An 11,173-nucleotide genomic window follows, 5' to 3' on the forward strand; every position below is an offset into this window, starting at 1 on the left:
GAAAATGTCACTTGATGGAAGAAAACAAGAAAAGTACATGTTGGGTAGCAAAAATGACTTCTTGAAATCTGTTAGGACGGAAATACAGAAGTTTTTGGCATCATACAGGAAGACCCAAATGAATGAACATCGTGCATTGCACTTGCTAAGTATGATTTACCATGATTCCTTCTTTCCATGTTATTTTTTGTCTTTTATTCCCTCAACAGAGCAGACAGCTTCGTGAGCAAGAAAACTTATTATTCTTCTTAATAGAAACCACATTTATCTGTCACTAAGTATTTCCAAAACCATCTGACTCAAATTGTTATTCACTTTTCTTTAACAATTTCTTCAGTGTGCACTTTGTTTTTGCTAAATAATTATATCTATGAGCATTTAATTAAAGCCAAATATTTTTATGAATATGTTTCTTCTCAATTGCCAAGCGTCTTGAATCATATTCATTTTTCTCCTCATCAAATAAGCATATCATATCGCTACTCACAGAATTTTCATAGCAACTTAATGGAGATGCATAACATAATTCCATTAAATGCCACCCGAAATACCTAACTTGTTAAATGCTAGTTATTACTTGGCCCCAACTGAAATGATAAATATAGGTATCTGAATAGTGGATACTAGCAACAAAGCCCACTCAAAACAACTAGCATTAATATATAAGAGATTACCTCCTTTTGGAACCAGTTCTCTCTTTTCTTCTCTATCTCTTTTACTTTTCCCTCCAAGCTCACCTGATATTCATGCTATAAGTCATTCTCGAAAAGTTTATGTAACCCAGGAAATTATCAAGGAGAAAATAAAATATATTGCTAAACAACATGAAAGTAAACAGGTATGAGACAGAAGTCAAAAGCAAGAAAAACATCCACAATCAAGTGAAACAATAGAAGTGCATAAGAATTTACTAACAGTGACTTTTAAATTCTTTACCCTCATCGAATTCAAATTTTCCACTTCATCCACCAACTGACTGATTCTTTCCTCCAAGTGAACCTGCAAGAAAGATGGTATTAGGCTAAAATCTATCCCATCTCAAGGATTCTGTTTTAATCAATACCTAACTTCACCCTCTATCTCCTTTATTGCAATAACCAATCCAAATTACCAAACTTGCAACTTTTAGTTATTTTTTTGCCCCAAATGGAACCAAAAACCAAGAGAAGAGAAAACCAACAGAAAAACAAAAACTGAAAGTATCAGCACAGTGGATATTAGGAACAAATCCCTGTCAAAATTACTAGATAGAAGAGAGATTACCTCCTTCTGGACTCTGTTTTCTATTTCCTTCTCCATCTCTTCTACTTTTTCCTCCAAGCTCACCTGATATTTGTGCTAAAGTTATTCTCGTGAAATTTTTGGAACCAATCAAATTATCAAGGAGAAAATATAACCAAATTTCCACAATACATAAAGTTAAAAAGGTTTGCACAAAAGTCAATAGGATGAAAAGACCCCCACAATCAAGTGAAACAACAGAAGCACATAAAGATCTAATAATACTAAGTTCAGGATTCATTACCCTCTTTGAATTCAACTTCTCCACTTCATTCACCAACTGACTAATTCTTTCCTCAAAGCCAGACTGCAACGAACAAGGTATAGACTGAAACTTACTGCATGCCTCAAAAGAAAACTCAAAATTGGGGGCAGAAGTGGAGAAAAGGATATGATAATCCAATGCTTATATCCAATAAAGGTAAAATGAATAGATATTCTTAGAGAGAGGAAAAGCAACAACTTGATTCTAATATACAAGGAAATGTTCGTTGTCATATGGGGCTATCACCTCCTTTTGAAGCCAGGAATTCTTTTCACTTTGTAATTGAGAATTCTTCATCTCGAACTCAGCCTGAAAATTAAAATGAATAGATATTCTTAGAGAGAGGAAAAGCAACAACTTGATTCTAATATACAAGGAAATGTTCGTTGTCATATGGGGCTATCACCTCCTTTTGAAGCCAGGAATTCTTTTCACTTTGTAATTGAGAATTCTTCATCTCGAACTCAGCCTGAAAATTACAGAGAGCATACTTCTTGTCAAGTAGACCGAAACTTTAAAGACTCTTTATTGCAGTAAAAGGGCGACAATCAAGGAGCCCTAATGATAATAAAAGATAATATTTTAGCGTCACCCTAACCCTAAGTGCATATATCTTTGAACACCTCCACAGAAGTAGAAGATGAAATTGTTAAAAGTTTCAGAACCTCTTTCTGCAGGTAGACATCTTTCTCCATTTGCAGTTGTCTTATCTTTTCTTCTTGGCCGGCCTGCAAAAGTCCAAAAAGTCACTGATTACTCTAGAAGACCAATGACCAAACAAAGAAAGACCTTTTAGGTGGATAATACATTCCAAAAAGCATAACTATTTTCAGTGCAATATGCATCTATGCATGTTTCCCCATTACCTCTTGCCTCTTGAGACTGCTAATTTCTTTTTGAGATTGCATGATTTTCTCCTCAAAGCTAGCCTGAAGATTGCAGAAGAGCGTAAAACTCAAAGTAGATAGAATAAACAGGAAAAGGGATTAGCAACACAGCAATGATTTGCAACCTCTGTACAATTTGTTGCATGATACTTCCTCTTCCCCTAGTCCTTTTTCGCTCATCAAGGGTCAATTGACCAGTATTCAAAATTTAAGTGGACTAGAATAATTCAATTTTGAAAATGTAAATGCATAATTCGAACAACACATAAAAAGTACTACGCAGTTGTTCCAATATTTGAGTCACGAAAAGATACACTTAAATTTTAGTCAAAAATCAATTGTTTTCCTCTGGAATGGAAAGGGGTGCCCATTTTGGGACAGGGGCAGTTCAAAAATACCTCTTTATGTCTATGATTGTTATTTTCAGTCTGTAGTTGTTTAATCCTCTCTTCAAGGTTAGACTGCAGATCAAGGCAAATCCATAATGTTAGAAGAAGGAAAGAATATCTTAAAACTGATTAAGCACCAAACTTTGGCCTAAAAATGAATTAGCAAGTTACAGGTTCTATGAAGCAAAATTTGTACGTAGAGTTTTTGTTACCTCCTTCAGTAAATTGGCATCTTTTTCCTTTCCTAATTGTTTCAGTTTCTCCTCAGAAATAGCCTGTAAAACAGCAGTAAGTATTAGATGCTTCAATTATAATGTAGATAGGAAATATATATGGCGATTTTATATGAATGTAAACTCAGGTAAAGACTACCCAAGTAAAAGATTTTACAGCTTGCACCTCTTTTTGCATATGTGCATCCTTGTCTCTCTGTAATTGTTTAATTTTCTCTTGAGAAGTGGGCTGTCCATAAAATAGAGAAAATAATTACTTGTCATGAGTTAAATAAATATAAAGATATAGAGAAGGAGCAGAGAGAGATAGAGAATACAGTTATCATCAAATAATGAGCCCATAACTAAAAACAGTTCAAAACACTGCCCAAAAAGGAGGCCTTAACTCACCTCTGTATCCATCCTACTGTGTTTCTCATTTTCTGCTAAAGATGACTGTAAAAGCAAGAGTAACAAAAAGAGAACATATCAGAAAGTATCAAGGACCCAATACGTATAGGAAGTAACAAAAAATGAACAATACAAAGGAACAACAAACAAGTAAGCAAGCAAGCAAAATCCAGAAGTGGACTCCAATCAGAGCAGCCAGCAAATGGAAATTGTGTAGTGCTTTGTAGCCCCCCCCCCCCCCCAGTTCCTTGAGCCAAGGGTCAATCGGAAACAACCTCTCTACCTTTATAGGGTAGGGATAAGGTCTGCATATACACTACCCTCCCCAGACACCACTTATGGGATTAAACTGGGTTTGTTATTGTTGTTTTATAGCCCCGATCATAGCCACTTTTGCTACTAACCCCGTGAATTATTTTTCTGCACATATAATCCATCTGACTCCTTAAAAGTTAGCAGGGAACCTGTTTAGTTTCCATTCGTGATGGCTTTAAAATATAAAGGTAAAAAGGCATTCAACATATTTTTTATTTACTTCTACTTCCTACCAAACTCCACCAAGCAGCATTAGTTCTAAACCTTATGCTTTTATTTTTCTTCTTTTCTTCTCTTATTTATTTCCGTTTCCTGATTCCCACAAGACGTTCCAATATCTCTCTTTTCATTTTCTCTCTCCTTATTTTCTTCTTCCTTGCACCCTTTCTTTCATGAATTTCTCCTATTAACTTCACCTTCACTGGGGCAAGGACTCCTCTCCATTTCCAAATCTTCCAGCTTTCCATAGAACTTTGACATGTAACGAATGTTTTACCTATGGTTAAAATTTCATTAAAACCCGCTTACACAGTTTAAAAGAAAGCACTCTACAAAAGGCATTTAATGTTGCACCTCCATTTTTTTCCATAAAGGAAACTAAAGAAAGAAAGAAAGAAAGAAAGAAAGAAAGAAAGAAGGAAAATGTTGCTCTCTAACGGGGCTTTCGCAAAGCTGGCCCGGTCACCACGGTTATCAAAAAATAAAAATAAAATAACGGGGCTTTCAAGTTTTTATACAGATTCTTTCAGCGATCAAGCATAAGGAAAACTACGTAAGTTCTTATTATTCTTTCTCAATAATGATGCAGCAATTTTAGCATAAACTTTGAATATAAGGAAACCTAGTATGGGTTTAGAGAAGAGTATAAGGCTATAAGCTAAGTTGGATTCTGACGTAGTGAAAGGCAGCATTTTGGGCTTTAGATCAACAATTTTCTGCCCTTATTTAATCTCAACCATATAAGGTGATGATGATGCAAAAAAGATATTCTTTACGAATTGGACAATGTCTCTCTCTCTCTAAAATCTCTCTCTCTCTCTCTCTCTCTCTCTCTCTCTCTCTCTCTCTCTCTCTCTCTTCTCAGTTTTATTTCCCACTTTTTCTTCGCAACCAACGCAGCCTTTGTTGTGCAGCAGTTCAATCTCTAAATTGAGTTTAGCTGGAAGCAAGAAGCTAAAAAGCAACGTTTGATGATTAATTCATGGAGACAAGTTTGGAGCTTTTAACACAAGGACAGCTATCAATTGGACAACCTTTTTTTTGGCTGTATTTTGGGAGCACCCAATGATGTTAAAATATGAACGCATGAAACACAAAAGAATTCCATTTTTTTCACCAAAAAAAAAAATACAACAGAAAGTGGCATGGAAACTACATATATATGGTTCTAGAAACGTGACTGCTCAGATTTGGAAAACAAATAAACCTATAAACCAGAATGATTTGTTGCAGAAGTCAAACTTACGACTTTGGCACCATTAGTAACATGTCTACTAGGAGTCTCATCTGCTCCCGAAGTATCATCAGTATGTGCGTCAGCGCAACGTATTTCAGCAGCATGATTCTGATTGGAGGAAGCTGATTCTTCTGCACCGACGGCATTATTTTCAATCCCTTTGGTCTGTTTATTCTTCTTTTTCTTGTTCTTCCTCTTCTTCTTCTCTTCATCCATTTGTGCGGGGGTTCAACAATCAAAACTCAAATACAAACGGAACCGACAACCTACATAAACCATAAAGAGATTTAATCATGTACCACAATTCCAATTAGACACAAAAAGATCTAATCATGTACCACAGTTCCGATTAGACATACAAAATAAACATGCATTTAAAGTCTCTTCCTTGTTAGAACTTGTGAAGCATTGCCCAGAATCAATCAATAAAGTATACAACTAGAGCTGCTAAGGCATTTTTGGAACCTCAAATTCAAATCAAGTCATGTTTCAAATCGACCATAATATAACATGTAATTTCCTCGATAAACAAATAAAAAAGAACTTTGCGTGAAGACAGCTAAAAAAATTAATTGCAACATTTAGAATAAGAATAAACTTGAATTCGACATGGTAAAATGAAAAGATGCATATAAAGTCTATCCCTTGTAACACTTGTGAAGCACTGTCCAGAATCAACCTGGAGCTTCAGAAAAAATTAATAGACTATATCTTTAAAGCTAAGGCATTTTCTAGATATAAAACTTCAAATGCACCAGAAGACGAACCACAAAAATTAGATCAGAAACGTAGTTTCCTCCATATGAACCATAAAATTCACCAAAAAAAAATGGAGAACATTGCATCTTTACGGCTTAAAATGTTAAAAAAAGAAACTTGCACATTCCAGAATCAATTAGTAAAGAACAAATTAGAACTAAGGCATTTTCCGGAACCTCAATTTCAGATCAACTTCAAAATCGACCAGCAAAAAAATATGAAACTTCAATGTACGACAACACAAACATTAATTTCTCTTCTAACGTATAAAAAACATCAATTTTCCTCTGTATGAACACATAGAATACATAAAAAAAAAAAAAAAAGTCGGATTAACATAGCTAAAAATGTTTAATGCTACAATAAAATAGGATTAATTTAAATGTCTACTTACCGAACGAACAGATCCAGAAGCATTTGAGAAATCGTGCGACCAAAAAGTTGAAGTTCCTTTCTTTGCTTCTATTTTTTGTGTGTGTGTGTTGGGGGGGGGGGGCTGGAGATGCAACTGAATTGGGATTTGGGGGTGGGGGGAGAGGTAAATTAACGAGTGTAACGGCCAGGTGGGTTGTGATTTTGGTAAATGTTTTTATTAAGTTCGGTCTAATTGTAATTCGTATTTTTGCATTGCGTTGTCCTTCCAATAGTCTTGTTACACGTTGCAACTGTATTAAGTCAGGTTCTCACGTGAAATGAAGTCAAAGGCTTGAACAACATTGCAGACTTAAATATAGCATTAACCCTTGAAACATTTTAAAAACTAGCTTTAGGCTATGTGCAACGCATGTTTTAATCGCGTCAATCAATTAACAACAATAATAATAACCCAGTAGAATTTCACTAATAGGGTCTGAGGAGGGTAGTGTGTACGCAGACCTTACCCCTACCCCAAAGGAGTAGAGAGGCTATTTCCGAAAGACCCTCGGCTCAAGAAAACAAAAATACAAAACGACAAGAGGAGACAACATTAGTATCACCACAACAATCATAGAAAAAATAGGAACATCATGAAATGCAGAAGAAAGATGCAAAACAAAAACGATAGCTAGTAAATAGGACATGCACTGAAAAGCGAAGTAGTAAAACACAACATTGTCACTAGCTACCCTAGACAATAACCTTACGTGGTCAGTCCCACAATTGTACGAAGTAAGTCAAGACTCAACTACATCCTAACCTACAAGTCTAATACTCGACCTCCATATCTTCCTATCAAGTGTCATATCCTCGGAAATCTGGAGCCTCGCCATATCCTGTCTGATCACCTCTCCTCAATACTTCTTAGGCCGCCCCCTACCTCTTATCGTGCCCTCCACAACCAGTCGCTCACACCTCCGTACCGGAACATCTGGGCTTCTCCTTTGAACATGTCCGAACCATCTAAGTCTCGCTTCTCGCATCTTGTCATCAATGGGAGCCACGTGCACCTTCTCCCGAATAACATCATTCATAATCTTATCTATCCTAGTGTGCCCGCACATCCGCCTCAACATCCTCATTTCTGCTACTTTCATCTTCTGGATATGTGAGTTCTTAACGGGCCAACACTCAGCCCCATACAGCATGGCTGGTCTAACCACCGCTTTATAGAACTTACCTTTGAGTATTGGTAGCACTCTCTTGTCACACAGGATTCCAGATGCTAACCTCCACTTCATCCATCCTACCCCAATACGGTGTGTGACATCCTCGTCAATCTCCCCTCCCTCCTGGATAACCGAACCAAGGTACTTGAAGCTGCCTCTACTCGGGATGACCTGTGATTCAAGCCTCACATCCACGCCCACTTCCCCTGGCTCAACGCTGAATTTACACTCCAGGTATTCCGTCTTCGTCCTACTCAACTTGAAACCCTTAGACTCAAGAGCCTGTCTCCAAATCTCTAGCCTCTCGTTAACACTGGCTCGCGACTCATCAATCAGAACTATGTCATTGGCAAATAGCATGCACCATGGCACCTCCCCTTGAATATGGTGTGTTAACGCGTCGATCACGAGGGCGAATAAGAACGGACTGAGCGCAAAACCTTGGTGTAACCCCAATACAACCGGAAACTGCTCAGAGTCGCCTCCTACTGTCCTAACCCGAGTCTTAGCCCCATCATGCATGTCCTTAATCGTCATAATGTAGGGAACCGATACACTTTTTGCCTCCAGGCATCTCCAGAAAACTTCTCTAGGAATCTTGTCATACGCTTTCTCTAGGTCAATAAAGACCATGTGCAGATCCTTCTTCCTCTCTCTGTACAGTTCCACCAACCTCCTAACAAGGTGTATAGCTTCTGTAGTCGAACGACCCGACATGAACCCGAACTGGTTGTCGGATACAGACACTGTTATCATTACCCTCACTTCAACCACCCTATCCCACACTTTCATGGTATGACTCAGTAATTTGATACCCATATAATTGTTACAACTCTAGATATCACATTTGTTCTTATACAATGGGACCACCGTACTCCACCTCCACTCATTCGGCATCCTCTTCGCTTTAAAAATAACATTAAACAACCTAGTTAACCACTCCAAACCTGCTCTCCCCACACACTTCCAAAATTCTAACTGAATCTCGTCTGGTCCGGTCGCTCTGCCCCTACTCATCTTATGCATAGCTCCCACGACCTCATCAACCTCGATACGCCTGCAGTACCTAAAGTCACGGTGACTCTCGGAATGCTCCAATTCGCCTAGCACAATATCCTGATCCCTTTCTTCATTCAGAAGTTTATGAAAGTAAGTCTTCCATCTCCTCTTAATCTGGGCATCTTCCATTAATACTCTACCATCTTTGTCCTTGATGCATCTCACTTGGTCCAAATCCCGAGCCTTCCTCTCTCTCAACTTGGCCAGCCGGAATAACTTCTTCTCCCCGCCTTTTTTCCCCAGTTCCTCGTACATACGACCATATGCAGCAGTCTTAGCCTCTGTGACCGCCAGTTTAGCCTCCTTCCTAGCTGTCTTATACCTCTCAATGCATGCTCGCCTCTCCTCCTCATCTATGCTCCCCACTAACTTCAGGTACGCCACCTTCTTAGCTTTCACTTTACCTTGAACCACTTCATTCCATCACCAGTCTCCTTTATGCCCACCAGAGACGCCCGTCGAGACTCCTAACACCTCTCTCGCAACCTCCCTATTACAGTCTGCTGTCACTGACCACATAGTGCTCGCGTCACCGCTGCTCCTCCAAGCTCCTATAGCCGATAATCGCCCTTCCAACTCTTGGGCTTTATCCTTAGTTAAGGCTCCCCACCTGATTCTCGAACTTCCTCGAGTAGACCTTTTCCTCTTCTTTAACATAATACCAACGTCCATCACCAAGAGCCTATGTTGCGTCGCGAGTATCTCACCCGGAATCACCTTGCAATTCTTGCACATTCCTCTGTCACCTCTCCTGAGGAGAATATAGTCAGTCTGAGTCTTCGCCACCGCATTTTGAAAAGTAACCAAATGCCTCTCCCTCTTTGGAAAGCTAGACTTTACAATCACCAACCCAAAAGCCTTAGCGAAGTCCAACAACGATGTACCTCCTCCGTTCCTCTCCCCAAAACCGAAGCCTCCATGCACCTCACCATAACCACCTGTAGTCGACCCAATATGCTCATTGAAATCCCCTCCTATGAATAGTTTTTCAGTAGGCGGAACCTGATGCACAATCTCATCTAACCCCTCCTAGAAGCGTCGTTTAACCTCCTCATCTAGGCCCACATGCGGCGCATAGACGCTAACGACATTTAGGGTGCACTCTCCAACCACCAACTTAATAATCATCAATCTATGAGAGTCTATCCACCAAGATGCCCACTACATTCTTACCTTTCTGGACTCCTGAGTACCAAAGTTTATACCCGTCTGCGTCCTTCGCCCTTGACCCTACCCACCTAGTCTCTTCACACGCTATATTGACCCTCCTCTTCTGAAGGATCTTCGCCAACTCTATAGACTTACCCGTCAATGTACCTACGTTCCATGACCTAATTCTCAACCTACAGATACCCTTGTTCCCTTTACCTCCCTTGCCTCCCGCCCCACCCCCTAACCCCTGCCCTACCTCCCGCCCCACCCCCCGTTCCCCCCGAGGACATGACCTTACTCGACCATCCCAGACCACAACCACTATACCTACGGCAGAGTAAGAGGAATCACTATCACGCACAATATAACAGACCAAACCAGAAGAAGACAAGTTACAACTACAGGGACACTAATACAGTGAATAAACTAATACGAACTAAGTTGACAACAATTTAACTAACACAACAAAGAAAAATTGGAAAACGGGAGGTACCAACTCACACAAGTCCAATATTAACAAATAGCAAATTTTAAGCAAGAACAATAGAACCCGAAGTCACAACGAGTGCTGAGAAAGGTGTTGTCCACAACAACTATATTTTGGAAGTTTCCGCCCGCTTCGCCCGAGGCTCACTGGAAAATAGTCTCCGCCGGCGCCGGCGCTAGGCTAGGTCAGTGCGCCAGAAAATAGGAGGACGAGGTGGAAGAGACGAGGTATAGGGGAGAGAAAGAAGGGAGACGAAGAAAAGGGAAAGAGAAATATAGGAGGGGGGGGACAGATCTGAGGAGCAAAAAGGGGGACAAGAAAACAAGAAAGAAAGGGAGGGGGGAAAGGGAAGTAACGGGAAGAAAGAGAAAGCATGAGAGAGAAAGAGAGGAAAAGAAGACAAGGGGTGGGGTGGGGGCCGGGGATCTTACCTGGTCCGCCAGAGGTCCGGTGATTTATGTAAATTTATGTAAAAGATCAAGTTATGTAAAATTATAATGGACATTAAAGTAGATGCAAATAAAGAATATTAAAAGTAAGTATACATGTATATTATTGTGTGAAAAAATACATATAAATTACTAAAATATTAATCATAGGAGTAAAATATTTTACGTACATTTAATGTTAGATAAAAAAATATGTAATAACAATATTCTGGAGAGTAAAGTTTTATGTCAAATATGCAAAAGAAATTTTGTTGATGATGTATAGTTCTAAATATTAGGAGTTTCTATATAGTTAAAATAATAAAATAATAAAATTTAATAATTAAAATTTTATTTGATTTTAAAATTTTAAATAATAGAAGATTAATTAAATTATAACTTTATTCTAATATTAAAGTTGTTTTAAAGAATAAAAAATGTGAATAAAATTTTGCTAAGGAGCTTCATGCTTTTAATATAGTATCG

The 11,173-nt window shown here is 38.7% G+C and overlaps 1 protein-coding gene across 1 annotated transcript in view; it reads right to left on the reverse strand.

Moving 5' to 3' along the window:
• The window catches only part of LOC107823420 (uncharacterized), a 28,896-nt gene extending 22,349 nt beyond the window's left edge, over positions 1-6,547 (reverse strand). The window contains exons 1-14 of the mRNA XM_075232407.1: positions 6,370-6,547; positions 5,226-5,482; positions 3,446-3,490; positions 3,222-3,284; positions 3,035-3,097; positions 2,832-2,894; positions 2,413-2,475; positions 2,212-2,274; positions 1,953-2,015; positions 1,793-1,855; positions 1,526-1,588; positions 1,264-1,326; positions 937-999; positions 675-737 (exon numbers count right to left, since the gene is read on the reverse strand). Coding sequence (XP_075088508.1) covers positions 675-737; positions 937-999; positions 1,264-1,326; positions 1,526-1,588; positions 1,793-1,855; positions 1,953-2,015; positions 2,212-2,274; positions 2,413-2,475; positions 2,832-2,894; positions 3,035-3,097; positions 3,222-3,284; positions 3,446-3,490; positions 5,226-5,432 — 945 coding nt within the window. The 5' untranslated portion in view covers positions 5,433-5,482; positions 6,370-6,547. The remainder of the gene's footprint in view (positions 1-674; positions 738-936; positions 1,000-1,263; positions 1,327-1,525; positions 1,589-1,792; positions 1,856-1,952; positions 2,016-2,211; positions 2,275-2,412; positions 2,476-2,831; positions 2,895-3,034; positions 3,098-3,221; positions 3,285-3,445; positions 3,491-5,225; positions 5,483-6,369) is intronic.
• Between the last annotated feature and the right edge of the window lie 4,626 nt (positions 6,548-11,173).

This window comes from Nicotiana tabacum, chromosome 2, assembly GCF_000715075.1.
Source record: "Nicotiana tabacum cultivar K326 chromosome 2, ASM71507v2, whole genome shotgun sequence".
In the NCBI taxonomy this organism is placed as follows: domain Eukaryota; kingdom Viridiplantae; phylum Streptophyta; class Magnoliopsida; order Solanales; family Solanaceae; genus Nicotiana; species Nicotiana tabacum.